The sequence below is a fragment of the Vigna unguiculata genome, chromosome 3 (genome assembly GCF_004118075.2).
Source record: "Vigna unguiculata cultivar IT97K-499-35 chromosome 3, ASM411807v1, whole genome shotgun sequence".
NCBI classification, from domain to species: Eukaryota; Viridiplantae; Streptophyta; class Magnoliopsida; order Fabales; family Fabaceae; genus Vigna; species Vigna unguiculata.
Window position 1 is genome coordinate 15,447,892 of NC_040281.1, and position 20,537 is coordinate 15,468,428.

General features: G+C 34.1%; 1 protein-coding gene across 1 annotated transcript; it reads left to right on the top strand.

Annotated features, from left to right (window-relative positions):
• Nucleotides 1-486: 486 nt before the first annotated feature.
• On the top strand, nucleotides 487-19,007 carry LOC114178789 (katanin p60 ATPase-containing subunit A-like 2). Its single transcript, XM_028064879.1, has 11 exons — nucleotides 487-657; nucleotides 975-1,148; nucleotides 1,247-1,302; nucleotides 1,978-2,043; nucleotides 2,154-2,261; nucleotides 6,415-6,481; nucleotides 6,705-6,789; nucleotides 13,014-13,174; nucleotides 17,753-17,854; nucleotides 18,314-18,539; nucleotides 18,691-19,007. The coding sequence occupies exons 1-11, from the start codon at nucleotides 616-618 to the stop codon at nucleotides 18,822-18,824; spliced, it is 1,221 nt and encodes a 406-aa protein (XP_027920680.1). The 5' UTR covers nucleotides 487-615; the 3' UTR covers nucleotides 18,825-19,007.
• Nucleotides 19,008-20,537: the final 1,530 nt, after the last annotated feature.

A 20,537-nucleotide genomic window follows, 5' to 3' on the forward strand; every position in this document is an offset into this window, starting at 1 on the left:
GACTGATATTCTAAAAAATAAATTATAATTATATTAATAGTTTTAGTGAAAAACATTCAACTAACTCATTACTTCCTATTTAACTTTTTAATGTTAAGAGTATAAATTTTTATTTTCGAACAGAGTGAACATATAAATGGATAAAATGAATGAAGTATTTTATTTTTACTGACTTTAATTTATAGCACTTAAAGTGAAAGTGAAAACTCTCGAACATGTTCACCCCTTAATCATATTTATGATTTTTAATCAATGAAAATGATTATGTAAAATAATTATTATCCGGAGGGATGAAAGTTGCGATGCATTGGTTACAAAATGGCCAGTACGTGATAAAATAATAAATTGCATATTTAAAATTTAATAAAGGAATTAGGTATATAGGAAATAAGACCGTTAAGTTAATAACATTAATGCCTTCTTTCTGCTCCCACGTGATTTAAGCACTTTTCAATTCTTGCATATTTTATATCTATAAATTATAATCTGTGTAATTTATTTATCGATTTTTCTGGCTGTTCCTCACACTCCCCCACAAGAGCCAGAGAGAGTGCAGCCTTGCTTCGCTGGTGATCCATTCTAGAGAGAGAAACACTTCTTCCACTCTCTCTCTCTATGATGGCCGATGATCCAATGCCCACGCGCTGGTCTTTCCAGGTTTTTTTTTTTTACTTTCTCTTCTCTCTTCCTTTCCTCGTAAAACTAATTGCGATTCTCGATTCTTTCTTTTTCATTTTTCTTACCACCGACATTCGCATCGCGTTTCGTTGATCATTATATAACGGATTCTTATAGTTGCTCCGATTTGTTTTCTCACTAGCTCGAATAATGTCATGGAAATTTTACTTTGGCTAGATAGATTGTGTGTTTTTGTGTATTATTTTGTCTGTTTGGTTTTGTTGATTTTGTGGTGGACTGAATTTTACTTTTGTTGTTACCGAGAGTTTTACGTAATTTTAATTTTGGATCTTCAGGACTTCAAATTTTATTATGATGCTAAGTTTGGTAGGAAGAAGGCCGAGAAGAATGGCGAGACTGCTGATGAAGCGGTGGTAAGTAATGGAGGTTCATTGGGCGCCGTGTTGAATGGCAATCCGCATGCAAAAAAGGCATCGGAAATGGCTGTCTATGAGCAGTTTCGAACTGAGGTACTGTGTTTGAGACGTGCAAGTGTCTTGGGTAACCGGTCATTCATCACTCCTTAAAATTTCCCTGAGTTTCGTGATGCTTTGATTTTGTGTTTCAGGGGCAGAACCAGATTCACTCCAATGGATTTTCGCCGGTTAATATGGATGAAAGGCCGTATGATTTTCTGAGCTATCTCTTTGTGTTCTTGGATTCTGTTGTTAGTAAATATTCACTTAAAAATGTTAAAAGTCAATTGTATCAGAAACAGATGCGATGCCTTTCGTAATTGATTGAGTAATATGTTAGTTCAGTTATGGTTAAAGTCCTAGATACTATAAAAAATAGACATTGAGGATCATTCGATGATAGAATCAATGAAGTTTCTATTTTCTTTCATTGCATTTTGAATTTGCTGACTTTTATGCGTAGTCCATACCTTTGAGGCTCTCGCCTCACCTAAAGGAAACAAACAGACAATATCATATATGCATACTTTAACAGCCATTACTAAAATTGATAATTTTATATTTTCGCACAATTGTAACAGTTAGTATATCATCTCTTGAATTCTCCTGTTCTAGTGGACTGTGTGGAAGATAGTGAATTTGCTACAGTTTTACATCTTTTAGAAATCACGGTTGATATTTTCTGTTGTTTAATGAATCACGATTGATATTGATCCTTTGATCTCGGCTCATAACCTTTAATATTATCAACTTATGAGTTTTGTGATTCTGTGAGTGAATAAAGAAAATTATTCACTCTTAGAATTACTGATAACTTAGAAAATGTGGAAGATAGAAAATTATTCATCTGCAACTCTCGGATAATTATCCCTAACATTTTCAGGCAGAGATCTTTGCTTCCACCTTTTGAGTCTGCAGAAATGCGAACTTTAGCAGAGAGCCTAAGTAGGTATATTTTCTCTCTCAATCTTTCGAACAATTATACATACAAATGCTGAATATTTGGAGTACTTACCTGTGTATTCGTCAAAATTTTCATTGCCCATTATATTGTTGCAGGGATATCATTCGTGGAAGTCCAGATGTAAAATGGGAAAGTATCAAGGGCTTAGAGAATGCCAAACGTTTGCTGAAAGAGGCTGTTGTGATGCCAATTAAGTATCCCAAGTAGGTATCCCTATTGTAAATTTTCTACACCTAACATTCCTTAGAGGTGTTCACAACCATTTTGTTTGACTGCTTGTGAAGATATTTTTGTTTATGTTGTAAATGAGATCTTTTCATTGGATGTTGCTAGTTATTTACATTTATGAATGAATAGACTAGTGTTTTTAATTTAAGATGAAAGCAAGGGTAACAATAATGTGAACACTAACCTTTTAATGATTTAGTTTAACTATATGGTGATTTAGTTTTGGTGAGAAATATCTTGAACCGATATTTTATCTAGATTGTTCATGCCTATTGTTGGGTTCTCAACAATAATAATGCAAGAAAACACAAGAACAAGATTGAAAGAAAACACTTTTATTTATCTAAGCTCATAATAGTCTCTATATATAACACAAGATTGTTTGTCGTACCACTACTTGACGGTTTACTGCTCCCTTACATCAAATAGTCTAATCGTCTGACTGAGTTCTTTAGTAGATTATTTGCTATACATGATTTAGAGTCAATGAAGATACATCTCTCAGCCCATGATATGCCTCTAGTTTAGCCTTCTTAATATGTTCAAACTCCAAGGTTCCAAACACCCTCAAATTCTCATAATTTGTAGGCCTTCGACTCAATACTTCCATAGGAGTCTTATTGTTCAGAGTAGATGATGGACTCTTTCTTATGAGGTAAATGGCAGTCTTTGCAGCTTTCCCTCAAAAGGATTTAGGCAATCCGGCCCCTAGCAACATACATGTCACCCTTTCCAAAATGATTTTGTTCATCCTCTTAGCCAACCCATTTTGTTGTGGTGTACTTGCAACCATCTTATGCCTCTTTATACCTCTGGCCTTGCAAGAGTCATTGAATTCCTCTAAAACAAACTCTAGTTCATTGTCTGTCCTCAACACTTCTAGCTTGGTTCCCTGCCGATTAATCACCAAGGTGTGTCACCCTTTGAACCTCTAAAAAGTCTTAGTTTTACTTTTTAAGATATAAATCCACACCTTTCTTCAATAATAATCTATAATGGTGAGAAAATAAAATCCTTCAACATGAGTTTGAGCTCATGTTCGATCCCTTAGGAGATGCATGAGCATACTCAAAGGGTCTACTAGACGCATGCTTACCGTTCTCAAACTTCAACCTGTGAGACTTTCCCTGTACACAATGATCACAAGACTCCAACCCCTCTATCTTATCACATCCTAGTAGGTTCTGCCAATTATAACACTCAATTTCTACCTGATCATTTGGTGAGTGTCACTTCTGCTTCTTCCCTTGAGATCCCTTTCTTTCTTACCCTTTGACATGGACACATTTAGACTCAACCCATTACCCTTTTCTTTACATTCTTGAATCTTTTGAATCTCCTTAGTCCTTATCGAGGTTTGCACCTCCTCAAGATTAATGGTTTGCTCTTTTCCAAGTAGTAAAGTGTCTTTAATCGTTCACCATCATTCTTGTCTCAGTTGTCTTGAATGAGTACAATTGTTACTTCAGACAGAGTCTATGTGCTAAAAGCTTAATCATATACCTTGACTAAAGTTTCATCCACATTGACGCAATAATCTTCTCCTTAGCAACTTCTCTCAATGCCTTATCACCAAGACACAAAATTGTGGAGCACTTGGCTTTGTTGATCATGCTAGTCATCTCCTTTTGAGACATAGATGTTGGCATGTTCGGCTCACCCTTTAGAGCCTCAACACACTTGTGTGTATCAAGACGACTTCCATCTTGATCCTCCACAATTTGTGGTCATCCCTAGAAAACTTCTCGATGTCAAACTTGGTGGTCACATCTTCAACTTTTTGACTTTCTTTTTCTTGTTCCCACATATGACACCAATTGTGGGGTGCTCAATAATAAAAATGTTAGAAAACACGAACAAGATTGAAAGAAAGCACTTTTATTGATCTAGAAGGTTCTATACATAGAGGGTCTAAAAGTTCAATAATGTCTCTATATATAAAACTTAAGCTAAGTTAAGCCTAACAAATGCTTGCATTGGTCTGTCTGTGGCACCGTTACTAGATGGTCTCTACTAGATGGTCTACTACTCCCTTCCATCAAACAGTGTAACTGAGCTCTTCAATCAGGTCGTGTACTACACAAGATTTAGGCTTTGTTCACTTTAGAAGATTGATTTGGGGGAGAGAGAGATGATGGATTGTAATGGACTAAAGAGTGAAGTGTGTGTGTTTTTTTTAAAGGATTTTGGGGTGAGAGTAGTGAATTTAGAAGTAAAGTCTGTGAAAGTTTATAAGTGATTTGAGTGATATGATGGATAAAAAATAAAGTTTTAATAGATTAAAATGTAAGATTATAATTTTGCTCTTATGGTTAAAATTAATATATTATTATTATTATTATTATTAAAATACTTATTATTATTATTATAAAAATTTTTATTATTATAAAAATATAGAATTAGATCCATCAAAACTGGGATTGAATCCATCAAATATAGAATCGAATCCATCAAAATTGGGATCGAATTCATCAAAGTTGGGATCACATCCATTCAAAGACCAAAAAATTGGAATTGGATCCATCGAAGTGGAATTGGGTCCACTCAAAGACCAAATATTGTGGGATTGTTCCACCTAAGTTTGGATTGGGTCCAAACATGAATAAAAGTTGAGGAAAATTTGAGGGTACAAGAGTAATTTAACAACAATCACTCTCAAATCATCTCTGTTCAGGCGAGATTGAAAAATCATCCTATCCCGCTCTTCCCCTCCTTCTCTCGCCTTCAATTTGTTGTATTGAACACGATTGTTCCTTTCAAATCATTGCATGCAACTTCCTTCACACAGGATCATCGGTGCAAACAGACACAGCCTTAGATCCAATCATCACACCTATTAATATATATTTCAAGCGGTTAACTAGATGAAATATTCTTATGCTTGTGAAAAATATAAAAGAAAAGATAATGAATTTGAGAGAGCTAGATCACGCCTCTCATGTGTTTTCATATTTATGTTGATAGACTTCTCATACAATGAGTTTAGAGAAGAGCAAAGATCAAACTAGAATCCTTGTCTTGGAGCCTTTTTGAATGAATGCTGCATTCCAAGGACCAATACAAGAATTCTGCATGAATTTACTCAACTCCAACTGTAAAAGATAAATCTTGTCTAGTTATGATAAGATAAACAAGTTTTCCAACCAGTCCTCTATATCTTTTTGGATCTTGTTGTGCTATTATTAATTTTTGTTTTGAATCCATAGGACAATCTATTAGTTTACAATCAATCATGCTCGTCTCTTTTAGGATGTCAAGAGCACATTTCTTTTGACAAATTACAACTCCTTCCTTTGATTGAGCTACTTTTATGGTCCAAATAAATTTGAGACTTCCAAGGTCCTTGGTCTGAAAATGATTGTATAGGTGTTCCTTTAATTGAGATAAACTAGCAACAACATTCCCCTTTAATTGAGACTATATCGTTGACACACTATTTAAGTACACACATTTTTTAGAGGAGGTGTGACAATAGAGATCAGAATGGTCTTCAAAGGGACAATACAAGAAATAAAAGGAGTAGCATAAATGTATAACGACATAAGATGAATAATTGTATTTGAGAAGATATTGTTGTGGTTCTAATTGAGAAGATAACAAAAAAATTGGTTAAATTAGTTTAGACATGTGAAGAATTGGAGGTGCCGATTTGGAGAGCAATTTGTGTGTTTTTTAATTGTAAAATAGGGTAGAGTAAAACTAGGATGGACGATGGACGAAATTAATAAAAGAGATCTGTTGATAGATAATACCGTAGTGTTTACATTATTTTCTTTCTTTGTTAGAAAAAAAACAAAACCTCATTTTAAAGTCCTTGAATAAGGGAACAGAAAGAGGTCTAGCTGATTCACAGATTTCGGGTGCTGCTTGTTTGAAAGTAACAGATACTCTAGATTTGTTATTTTGAAATTTTGACCAAATGGGTTTGTTAGTTTATTGTTTTTTGGAATTTGAGATTATATTCTGAGCTCCCTGTCATGCTAAAATTGCTATATTAATATATTGTTTTTTGAAATGGTTAACTAATTGATTCCCAGACATGCATTTGTACTAATAAAAGTTTACTAGATAAGTAGAGATTTGAGTAAAATATTTTCATGGTCAAGCTAATCTTTCTCACTTTTCTAGGTACTTCACTGGTCTGTTATCACCATGGAAGGGCATCCTCCTTTTTGGACCACCAGGAACAGGAAAGGTTTGTATTGTTATTCCATCATTAACACTCACTAGATTGCCTCCTAGTGTCATTCTAAAATTGTAAGTGAATTTTAATGTGTGCGTACATAAAATTAAAAATTCAAAAGTAATTTGTATTGGAAGAAATATACAGCCGTCCTACTTTCATATTTTGATCGAGCAGTTATTTTTTCGTTTATGAATTATTAATTGCTTCCTAACTTTTGGTTTGATTGTTGCAGACAATGCTTGCTAAGGCAGTTGCGACAGAGTGCAAGACTACCTTTTTTAATATTTCAGCATCGTCTGTAGTTAGCAAATGGCGAGGCATGTATCTTAACTTTCTCCCTCTTTTTTAGATTATTTGTTTTGTAAATCTTCTTCTAGGTACCGTATGAAACATGAAAGTGTTGATTTTTATAATTGCAGTGTATGTTATTTTTTCCAAAGGAAATAGAATAGTCTCTGAAGATGGTACAGCTAAATTTTTTCAAACATTACGATGATAACTACCTTGTATCCTGCCAATTGACACACTCCCTTCGTGGTTTGGAAAGGTTTTTGTTCAAGACGATTGTCCTTTGTTTGACATAGCCAAATAGACATAGAGAGACATATGTAGCATATATATCTTAAAAGAAAGGTCTAATATCAATCAGAGAAGCTCTAAACAACTATTTGATATAGCATGGGTGATTTGGATTAAAGCAATTGATTCCATGACTTTAGTTCAATTTCAATCTGCACCATTTGCTATTTTCAGCTTCTCTCACATCTCATTGTAGGCCAATGATCTCAAAGAATGAGCGTACAATAGGTATCCATTAGAGGTCACATGTATGTTAGTTGCCCATTAGTTTAACAGCTAGTTATAATACATCAGTTGGCTAGGCTGAATTAGAGGTCACATTTTAGTTATTTACCCAATAGGTTAGTAGTTAGTTAGAATATGAGTTAGTTAGGTTGGATTAGTCAAATCATATGGTAGGGATAATTTGAATGGGGTGTATTGCCTATACAATGAGGGACTAAGAGGGAGAAAGGATCTTGTTATTTTGTGAGAGAATTAGGGCCTTCAACTTGTTAGGTGCAAATTATTAGATAATTAAATTACTCTCACATATGTAATTTCTTTAGTTCATCATACAAGAAAAGTATGTCGTGAAATCTAGAAAACATATTTTTTAAAGTGTTCTATTTCTTATCTCCATTCTTTCTATATAAGGGCTCAAGAACTTACTTGAATTCATTCTGAAATGATTCAAGAATGTTCTTTTAATGAACAATTGATGTTTTCTCGTCTCTTACATTCTTTGATATCTTTCCTGATATGAAAACAAGTGAAAAACGCAAGGAGGGTTGAATTGTGTTTTAAGAATTATAAAAAACATTTTGAAAAGCTTTTTTCGATAGGCATTAATAGATGAAGAGTAGACAGAGTAGACGTAACTTCAAGGTGATAATAGATGCACTATCTAAAAAACCTTTCAAAGATTGTTTTTATAAATCTCTCATTCAAATATTGGTTATAGTTTAAGAACATGTAATGGAAAAATGATTAGAGGTCAGAGAGATTTAAACAAGGTATTTTTATCCTAATTCATTTGATAAACCTAGACTATGTCTAATTCTTGATCAACATGATCAAGTTCCACCAAGGTTGACTACCGTTGCAAGATACCAGTATTATTTGAACTCGCCACTTCTAGCTAAACAATGAATATTCTTCTGGCACAACCACTCTTGACTAAAATTGAGTATTCTTTGGACACAACTCCTAATTAAAAATAAGTATTCTTTGAAATGCAACTACTTCAAGTTAAACCTGAGTATTATTTGGAATGTAGCCAATCTTGTCTAAAACCACTAGTATTATTTGGACATGGTCACCAAGTATGAGTATTCTTTGAACAACACCCACTCTTGGCTAAGACATAAATATTCTTTGGACTCGGCCACTCCTACCTATCTAAACTACTTTGATTACAAAGGGTGTGATCTACAAGATCACATGTTGCTAATTAAAAGAGGGTAATGTTCTAAGACGAATACCAGATGATAAAACTCTTTTAGGTTGTTCTTGAGCATGAATAATGTTCTTCCTCACAAATTCAAGGCTAATAATTGCTGAAGATTAAAGAAGTTTAGCTTTCAGGTTGTGATTGTTGCTGTCAACATTTCTTCTTCAAAGAGGACTTTTATATATGGAATTCAGTAAAAAAGAGTTGTTAATTTCTTTGAATCCTTGTGAGTTTTTTTAGCCTTTCTTCTTCATTGGCTTTTCTTTGACCATGTTCATGCAAGTAGATGTATTAAATACTTGTGGTTGCTTTGTACAACTCCTCTGATTCACAACATGGTTTATCATGCCTAGTCAAGTAGCTTCTTTCTAGCAAAAAAGCGCAAGATTTGATACAGCTGGTGCACTTTGCATGGATCAACTTTAAGTACACTCTTCAAGAGATCTTGATGTGAGATGCTCTTGAGAGAAATGAAGTGTCAAACATCCCTTTAACAAAGAGAATAAGTGTTTATAAGTCTTTGATGTGTTCCACGAATCTTCAAGGCTTATCATATGTCAGACAAAGTATGTTAATTGTCTGAGTAGATAAAAAAATTATTAGACAAAGAACATAAGCAAACCACTTGTCTTATGAAGGCATGATGCTTATAAAGATTTGTGTTAAATATAGAGTAAAAATGTATAAGGTTAATCTCCCTTTTGTTTAAAATACACATAGGGTGAATATATTTATAATAGAGAGTGATACAAGTATATATGACAACCAAACATAAAAATGGTAAATAGGAGATATTGTTCCAAACAATATCAAATATCTACCAATATCAAACAATGTCTATGTTTCCCTAATAAACAATAGACGTTATGTTTCTCTAATTAACATAAAACGCAATATAAGCTAGTTCATATAAATTGTATATACCAATCTTGTTACAAATATAATCAATTCCCGGTCCCCTTAAAGACTTATTGAAAATATTTGCTAACTGATCATTTGAGTTAACGAACTCAATCTTGATGTCTCCATATATAGTCTTTTCTCAAAGGAAATGTCAGACGAGTAAGTGTAAGGTCATTTAAGTTTCCAACCAATCTTCTATTCGATTCAGGATCTAAAATAAACTCCCCTTGATTTGGTAGGAGTTTGGTATTAGGATCCATGGGTGTGTCAACTAGTTTTGAATTCATCAACCCATTTTCCTCCAAAATATTCAATGCATAATTCCTTTGGGAAGTAACATAAACATCGTTGGATTGTGTTACCTCAATACCTAAGAAACATCTACATTTGCCAAGATCTCTGGTCTGAAAATGGTGGCAAAGGTGTTGTTTCATCTGGAGATGTCTTGGTGGTCATTGCCTCTCAGAACAATGTCATCAACATATACCATCAAATAGACACATCCAACACTTGATGATGCTAAAAGACTGAATGATCTACCTCTGTTTGACTCATACCAAATTGTTGAACAACATTGCTAAATTTACCAAACCAGGCCCTAAGAGACTATTTTAGGATGTGAAGACGACATACCAATTCAAAAAACTCCCCCTAAGCAAAAAATCAAAGAGGTTGCTCCATATAAATTTCTTCCTGCAAATCTCCATAGAGGAAAGCATTTTTGACATCCAATTGATAAGAGGCCATTGTTGAAGAGTAGTTGTGGCTAGAAGTAAACGAACAAAATCCATCTTTGCCACTGGAGAGAAAGTATCACCATAATTCAATCCAAAAATTTGTGTAGCGTTTGGCTACAAGTTGAGCTTTGAGGCGATTAATAGTACCATCAGGACCAACTTTAATAGCAAAAATTCACATGCAACCAACAACAAATTTTCCAGACGGTAATGAGACGAGCTCCCAAGTTCCACTATTCTGAAAAGAACTTAGTTCATTTAGCATGGCCTAACGCCAACTAGGATGGGCTAAAACTTCACAGATAGATTTAGGAATGGACACAAAAGAAATAGACGAAAGGCTGATATAATCTATTGTAACTCAAAGCAATATAATGTGAAGAAAGATTACGAGTAGAACATATACCTTTATGGAGGGCAACTGGAAGGTCAGACTCAGTTGTCAAACCTGGAGGAGACATAATAGTTGGCATTTGAAGTAAGTCACTTGGTGGTTGTTGGGAATGATGTCTTCGACTATAAACCTTTAGGGGTGGTGGAGGAGAGGAATCTGACGTGGACTATGCACAACAGGAGGATCACATACAACATGAATATTAACCGTAACAGATGGAGACACATAAGAAGAAGAAGGACCCTTCAAGTAAAACGAAAACTCACTGAAGGTGAAAACTCACTAAAGGTGACACCTGCAAACACAAAAGAGTGGTAAGAGAAGGAGTAACACTTGTATCCATTTTTGTGATCGAGTAAATCCTAGAAAAATGCATTTGTGTGATCTAGGAAATAACTTATCAACGCCAAGATCAAAATTATGAACAAAACATGTAGACCAAAAAATTTTCAAAGGCAAGGGATGAAGAGGTTTATGAGGAAATAAAATAGAATAAGGAATTTTGTTATCATCAAATTTCGCATACAACTAATTTTCCTAATAAACAATATACATTATGTTTCCCTAATTAACATAAAACGTAATATGTCTAACAATTTGTTTTACACTGTTATTTAAGTAAAATATCAAAAGCAAATAGAACACTTGATGATATGAAATTGCCCCCAAGGGCTTCCTTCCTTTTTCCTTTTTTTCGAAGAATGTAACCCTTTTGGAGAGAGCATTCAACAAATCAAAAACAATTTTTTTAATCTTCTGATTGCTTTCTTGACATTTGAAATCTTTATCTAAATAATTCAAAACTGGAATTATTTATTAGAAGACTATTATTATGTCCTTAATGAAGTGAGAAGAAAGAAAATTAATTTTAATATCTCTAAAATACTTTTTGTGACAGGATACATTTATAATTTAATAATCATCGCATTGCATTTCTTTCTTACATTAAAGTCATTCTATAATTTGTGAGTCAATATTAAATCGAAAATAATTTAAAAGCAGTGCCTTGAAGAACTGCCGCATGTGTAGTCTGTCTGTTTTATTTTGTAAGTAGGTGTATTTCTCCCCACTCTTTTTAATAAAGAATCCATCCTTTTAACAGGTAGAATATATTTGTTATTTTATGTGGAACTCGTATTTTAACATTTAGTACAATTGAAATTTTTATTGGCATGTATTATTAGTTTTATTCTTCAAATACCATTAAATTGGTGCATATGATCTGGATGACGAGAGCTTCTATTTCAGTATATATTTTAAAAATAGTTTATTTGCATGTCGGTATTATTCATAATTCCATGCATATTTATGGATTTACCTTGCTCATTGAACTGTTTTGAAATGCCCATAGATTATAATGTAGCTACTTTATCGGTGTGTTAATTAAATTCTGAATAGATGTGTGTAGAGAAAAGTCCCATAAGTGTGCTGTACCAGATAGATAACCTTTATTTTTGAATTTCTTTATGTATTTCATACAATTTACACTATATAAATATAAATTCTTATACATGATACAAATTAAAAATTACTCGTGACAGTTGTAATTAACATAATAAAGTCATTGGTGTCTTAAATTAGACAAAAGTCAAATACAAGTCTTTTACGTGTTGCCATGTCTCAGAACAAGAGGCAGCAGTCATCGGACTGAGAAGAGAGGCACAGAGGTCACCAGAGTTAAGCAGGGCATCAATCTCTTAGCAGACCCAGTCAGAGAGTAGAGAAACCAGAAACCAATTTCCGGAGAAGAGAAAACAGAGGCAGAGAAAGTGATAAACCAGTCACCAAAGTGCTAGCGTGAGAGACAAATGAGGTCGAGAGACTTTGTGCAGAAAAATGAGGGTTGGGTTAAGAGAACTACCGGAAACAATAGCTTTTTCATTTATGTTATGAGCGGAATATTGTTTTGGAAATTGAAATCTCTAAAATAGGCCCCTAAATAAGTCCTAATAGGCTAATACATTTATAGGGATTCTTGGAAATGTCCTATTTCATCCACTATATTCAAAAGTCCTATTTCATCCACCAGGATCCGTAAACCAGTCACCAGAGCGTTGGGTTGAGAGAAATGAGTTCAAGAAACTTTTTACAGAAAAAACGAGGGTTGGGTCACGAGGAATACCGAGAAGCAACAGCCTTTTCATTGATTTCATAAGCAGAATATTGTTTTGGAAATTAAAATCTCTAAAAGAGACCTCTAAATAGATCCCAATAGGCTACAAATAGTGTTTAGAGGAATTTTTGGAATCAAGGGTCGCTATTTCATTTACACCACACTGCACCGCTTCTCTATTCTGCCGGGGTGGCTTACAGTGCACTGCTGAAAGGCCTGCTACTTAAATAAAACTGAGACAAAGATGAGGAAAACTCACTAACATGCGAAACATTAACTTGATTAACGAGGGATTTTAACGTGCTCCTCTTTCGGCTTCCTCTTTGTTGTAGTTTTTTACATATTGAATATGTACATTTACAGAAGTTATTTTTTGACCGCAGGTGATTCGGAGAAGTTAGTGAAAGTGTTATTTGAACTTGCAAGGCATCATGCACCCTCAACAATATTTCTTGACGAAATTGATGCAATCATTAGTCAACGTGGGGAAGCTCGTAGTGAACATGAAGCAAGTAGACGGTTGAAAACTGAGCTTCTTGTTCAGGTGATGCTTGTTTCTTACATTGAACATACTTTTTATAATCAAGTTAGTTAACTCCACCTAGTTCATATTTTATACCATTTTTTATATATGATCCAAAATGTCCCTTGGAATAAGATTTTGGACAAATTTTGGAGTTAGATAATACCAAACCCGTCCTACATTTAGGACCCAAAAACATTTTAAAAAATTGTACTTGTAGGGGATTGTTTTACAAACAAAGAGATATCAATTTCATTACTTAAAGGTCGACCCACATTTTTTGTAGTAGCTATCAATGGCCATCGTAAAAATTTATATTGTCAACCAGTAAGAAATTACCATATCATGTTTGACTTAAAATGTAGATATTACAAGAGTTAACAATCTTACAATATAAGACAATTTATAATTTGAGGACAATGTTAAAAACCCTTACACTAGTAGTGTATTTAAATTTAATTCTTTATTCAGTATTCCTGTATCTGATAATACAATACCCCCACTAAATTTGAACCTTGATCTTTACTTTTTTGGGACAAAGAGTAATGAGAGTTAAATGTCTACTGCGCTATCAGTCTAACCATGATTAATAAGCTAAATTTTTAAATTTTGAATTATATATCATATTCAACGATAAACATAATGAAAATAACTTGAAATGTGTCATATAAATTAACAATATTGCTCAATATAATATCTTTACTTGAGAAAAATATAAAAGAATAGATAATGAATTTGAGAGAGCTTGATTACTTCTCTCATATGTTCTCATTGATATTGATAGAATTCTTATACAATGAATATAGGGAAGAGCAGAGATAAAACTAGAGTGCTAGGTACAAAGATAGGCAAAGCTCATATAAAAGTTTTCTAATAAAACTTTATCTTACTTATATTTAATACCTATTCCAACACTCCCCTCAAGTTGGAGCATACAAAGCTTGGATCAAATAAATTCAATTTGAGGTGTCTTAAGGATTTTGTTAACACATTTGCAAGGTCATCATTGGATCTGCCAAACGCAGTACAAATTTCTTTAGACAACAACTTATCCCGAACAAAGTACCAGTCAATCTCTATGTGTTTACTCTTTTCATGAAACGCTAGATTGAAAGCATTGTAGAGAGCAGTTTGGTTATCACAACACATCTTCACTGACTGAATCTCACAAAAATCTAATTTCTGTGGAAATTGTTTTATCCATATCAGCTCAAAAGTGAGGGATGCCATTGCCTTACACTTAGCTTCAACAATTGACCAAGAAACAACATTTTTGTATCTTGCTCTTTCAAGAGATACAATTTCTTCCATAGAAAACACAATATCTAGTGGTAGAGCGTTTGTCCAAAGGAGAACCAGCTCATTCAACATCACAATATCTAGAGACTTGGGTATCTCCTTTATCTTCATAATGTAGTCCTTTCTAGGAGCCTTTTTGAGATATCTTAGAATATGGATGACAACATTCCAATGATCAATATAAAGATTTTGCATGAACTGAATCATCACTGCTATTGCAAAAGATAAATATGGTCTAGTAGTGGTTAGATAAATAGGTTTTCCAAGCAGTCTTCAATACATTTTTGGATTAGACAAAGCTTCTCTTTGTTCTGCCATTAATTTCTAATTTGGATTCGTACAACAAACCACTAGCATACAATCAATCATGTCTGTCTCTTTTAGGATGTCAAAAACATATTTCCTTTGAAAAATTACAACTCCTTCCTTTGATTGAGTTAATTTCTATGGTCAAAATATATTTGAGATTTCCTTGATCCTTGGCCTAAAACTGATTACATAGTTGCTCCTTTAACTGAGATAATCTAGCGGCATCATTCTCCATAATGACTATATCATTGATATACACTATGAAATACACACATTCCCAAGGGAGGTGTGACAATAAAAATAGAATGATATGACTCCTTACTTTTCAACCCAAATATTTGAACAATGTGACTGAATTTTCTAAACCAAGCACGTAGAGATTGCTTGATATAGAGAGCAATGCAATTTACAAACTATACTAGACTCCCCTTGAGCAACAAACCTAGGAGGTTCCTCCATGCAAACTTTTTCCTCAAGATTGTCTTGTAGAAAAGCATTCTTAATATCCAACTGATGAAGAGGCCAATGACAAATGGATGCCATGGTACGTAGAAGTTTGATAGTAGTCATTTTTGCCACTGGAGAGAAAGTATTATTGTAGTTATGCCCATAGATTTGAGTATATCCTTTTACTACCAATTGGGTTTTGAGATGATCAACTTCACCTTTAGGTCCAAATTTTGTGGAATAGAACCAATGACAACCAACTCCCAGATACCATATTGTTTGAGGGTATGCATTTCAACAATCATGGCCTATCGTTATCCAAGATGATTAAGTGTCTCTTTCACATTTTTGGGAATTTGGATTATTGGGAGAAGTTAGAATTGGATACACAAAGGACTCAATTGAAAGCATAGGCAAAACCTATTAGATTATGTGGAGAAAGGAAGAAATGAGTTTCTTCAAAAAAGGTGACACTTTTAAACATGTAATATTTTTTAGTGTCAGAAGAATAATATTCTAAGTTCAAGAAACATCCTTTTTAATTTTGATAAATGTGGATGGCCTAAGCAATCCGGCAAGAGCTGACTGGGGATGCTAAACAAGGCATTGGCAGTCTAGACGAAGATAATAGAGTCCTCTAGATCCATGTCCTTCACCAATTAATCGACTTGTACCACACCATTGTATAACAGGACTTGGCATAAATGGTTATGAAATAATTTAAAATTTTGGTTAAGTGACTTAAGAAAATTAGGTTAAAAGGACAATTAGGGACTAAGAACATGCTTTATGTAAAAGGAAAGAGATTGGGAGATTTGTCCAACTCCCTAAGAAGTAACATAGGATCCATTGGCTAATGTAAAAACATGAGAAATTTAGTAATATAGTACGAGAAATAGAAGAAAATAACAAAGCATTTCTAGAAATGTATTCAGAAGCACTGGAATTGATTTTCCATGAACTTTGACACTTTAAGGTTGGAGAAATACAAGTTTTTGACAATATAGAATAAGTGAAAGACTGTGCTTGGTTGTCATACTTTAACCTAAAATATTCCTTATATTCTTCACTAGAGTACATTGGCTTAGGAACTTCAAATTTAGAAATATTGTTGTCATGTTTGGAAAGCCATGTAAAGAGTAAGAACTCTCTTGGGTTTCCATTCTCTTATAATCTGTGCATTGGGGACACTCTCTACCACGAGGATACCCACCTCTAGTGCCACAACTTCCCTTTTACTAGTGGAAATTATGACATGAGAGATAGTCCCTGAAGACAAGTTGAACAAGGTTGAGGTATGAAGACAGTCCAGTAATGCAATAATGAAAATAGAAGGCAACTGAGGGTTTCAAGAGAGAAACCTAGGTTTTTAGGTGAGATAAACCTAGGGTTTCAAGTGAGAGAAACCGTGATCAACACTAGAAGACTTCACCAAATGGTACACAAGAACAAAGAGCAGAGGGCAACAATGGGCTCAAAGAGCCCTGACAAGTTAAATTGTGGTAGTTCGAAAACATTTCTACCATTGGAAGGTGGCAAGTGAGACGCATGCACCTAGGACAGCTGTGATGGTGACAGCATGTGACGGTGTATCAGAGGACAAAACTTCAGTGATGGACAGTAGCGGACTACACAGACAATGACCAGATGACAATTCTTTTGTTGGATAGATGAATTTGAGAGTACTTGATCACTTCCTCATATGCTCTCATATTGATAGAACTCTTATACAATTAGTATGGGGAAGAGCAAAGATCAAACTAGAGTGCTTGGCACAAAGATAAACCTCATTCATACTACTTCCTACCTACATTTAAAACCTATTCTAAAACTTTTAAACTAGAAAATGACCAAAGAGAAATCAGGTTATGTCTTGATAGCGTAGAACTGTTTTACTTGTGTTGAATTTCTTTGAAAATACTCGAAAAGATAAATAATCTAAATTTATTTCACAATGTCTTTTGAATTGAATTACCTCGTATGTCAAATTCTCACATTTTGAAACTCTTCATCCAAAACATGTTGTGCTTCAATCTTTGTGTTAATAACATGCCCTTATTACGAAGTCCATAAATTTGAAGATGAACATTAGATGGTTGTCGGATCATTTGTTTAAATAAGCAATAATGATAATCTCCAGACAATTAAAAATTTCGGCTGTCCAAAGAATTATGTACTTCTTATTTTATATTGCACATATCCTGCATTTCAGTTCCCTTTCAGTGCAAAGGAAGATCCTTACCATTTCATTGTACAATTTGAATACAAACAAATTAACTATAAATTATTTCCAACGCAATCACAATTATCCAGATAAATTGTTTAAGTTTTGCATTTTCTGGCGATCACTGCTTAATTTATTAGTTATTTAAGTTCGCCATGATAGTTGGCCTTTGAAATTGTAAAAGTTTTCTCGTTTTACCTGGGAGCTTGTGTCCTCTTGAAATTCAAACACTGCATCTTAATATGCATTGTCATCAAAACAGTGTCGTGTGTATTCTGCTTTTCTTTCTCAACCATTGATCATTTGGATTAAGATTGCAGATGGATGGTTTGACCCGGACAGATGAACTGGTTTTTGTCTTGGCGGCAACAAATCTTCCCTGGGAATTGGATGCAGCCATGCTCCGACGTCTTGAGAAGCGTGTATCCTTCAAATATAAGCTTGTGCATATTAGTGTGCAGCATAAATTATTAGGCCAAATTTTTTCGGGAGCATTGAATAAATTATTGGGCATCTCGTATCATCTCAATACTCTTGTTTCCTACACTACCGATTTTGGACATCTTATTCGCTCTAAATGAAACTGGCATCCTATCCAAGATGCTTGGTTTATATAATATAAGAGCATTTATTGTTTTGGGTTTAAATTTTAATTGCAGTCCGTATAGACATTCATTGTAGACTAGTACTGTGTTGTAAACATGGCAGGCATACTTTAAGCTCGTTTATTATTATTATTATTATTATTATTATTTCAAATGGTCTGGGATAGAATTGTTGTTTTGATTTGGGATATCTTTGGTGGTGAAACAAAAAAATAATAATATTGAGAATAGATAGTCCAATATCTCCAATGGTTGCTCCTTCACCATAATTAAAAGATCCTTGTACCACTTCCAGAACCAGTAGCGAGGAGAGCAATGTTTGAGGAACTCCTTCCTGTGCAGGCTGAGGAGGAACCGATCCCCTATGATTTGCTTGTGGATCAGACAGAAGGATATTCAGGGTCAGATATCCGATTACTCTGTAAAGAAACAGCAATGCAGCCCTTGAGACGCTTGATGTCACAACTTGAGCAGAGACAGGAGGAGGTGGTGCCTGAAGATGGTACGTTGTCTGTTTACACAGGAACTTTGATGATAACATAACAGCTTCTTTTATGTAGATTTCCTTTTAACAATGTGTTGCCTATTTTCGTAAATATTTACTTGATTTTAATTTTACTCCTCTCTAACTGAAAGTAATCGTTGGGTTGCAGAGTTGCCAAAAATTGGGCCAATCAGATCTGAAGATATAGAAACGGCATTAAGAAATACAAGACCATCTGCTCATCTCCATGCCCACAAATACGACAAGTTCAATGCTGATTATGGTAGTCAAATACTACAATGAAAAGTTTTAATTGTTATTCTTATGTCGTCCACAAATTTGATTGTCATAAAATTACTGTTGTAAGACTAGTTAAACCCTTGCAACTTCAACTTTTCTAGGTATGCAACTTTTCTGCATTATTAGTACCAACTATTCTTACAAATATTTAAGTGGCAAATGCTTGTGATTATACTTTTTAGTTCACTCATTGTTTGATTTTACTTCACGACATATTGTCAAAATTTTCCCTTATGTTTATTTTACGCACTGCTAATAATTGGAAAACGAAGACATGTTTCCATGTCAGGTGATTTAACTTCCAAGTACTTTTTCAACACGAAAGGTTAAATTTGAAAAAGTCTAACTACTAACAAATTATTTGAATTTAGCATGTTAAATGCTCGATTAAGCTAGGTTGTTTTCCGACTAAGATTGTAAGGCCAGGAATTTTCTCCAAAATTTAATTAGGTACTTGCTATTTGGCAATTGCTTCCTCCACCCAATCAATTTCTACCTGCATCCCGTATTTTTTTTGAAATTCTCTTTCTACCCTTGATTGTTTTATATGAAAGTTATCTCCTTCGTGGTTTGTTGTGTGTCTGTGTGGGTTTTCCGGAAAAGTTTGGTGAAGTTGTTGGTGATTTGCAAAACTAGGAGTAGCAGGTATATCAAGGATTTAAAACTGATTTTTTTTCTTTTTTTGTGCATAATCGGTGAAACTGTGAAGATAAAGTTCCTGAAAATTAAAATTCAGGCTTCCGCAACATGTAACCAGACTAGGTGGATTTTGATTTCCGTAAGAGTAAAGTATTCTGAAAATTTTATTTCGAAAAATAAATTCCACAATGTATTGTGTTGAATATGATACGTATTCCGGACTAATAGTTCTAAATTATATGGTTTGGATTCTAAAAAGCAATTTTGGAAGCATAAAAATATGCTTTTGGGAAAGGTCATACAGGAAGTATGGAATTTTCATTCCGGAACCAACGAAATGTGAGAAGCAAATGAAAAAATGTGGGGAAATGGTAGGAACCAATGTTATTAAATTTTGGTCATGGCGGCGTTACGGTGAAAACCGGCAACGATTTCTCAGCCTTCCATCATAACAAGGCGAAGTGAATCAGTTTTTTTCATGGTGGTTCATGGCGGCCACTTTTGGATGGTAGGTGGTAGTGGTATAACGGTTGTGATGAAAATATCAGATCCAAAAATAAAAGTCATGATCGTGAACACAAGAGAAGAGAAGAATCATGTAGAATTGCAACAGCGACGTTGTTACGGGACGAAGAAAATAACTTGAAACATGAACATGTCAAGAATTTGGACACTCAAGTGTTAGATGCAAACTGAAGAGGTGTCCAGCCAAAACTAATAAGAAAGGACCTTGAAGATTTGGGTACCAAAGAGATATGTCTTAAGGGAAAAGGCCAAGGGATAAGTTGGTTCCTAGAGTGTGGACGGTTTACATGACGAGTCCAAGGCCTAGTTCCTTGAAATAAAGCAACTTAATGAAGCCGAAATGGCCTCTTTATAGGCATTGGTAAAGGAAATATCTTTTGTAAAAGAGTACATACAAAGAAGGGGTTATGTCTCTCAAGTATAGAAATGATCATTGGACTAAGTTCAAAAGTGTAGCGTTTAAAACAATATGAATCCAATGTTATTCAACACAATTCCTCTTCATAAAAACCATCCAAAAAGAATGAGGTTATGGAAAGAAGAATATAACTC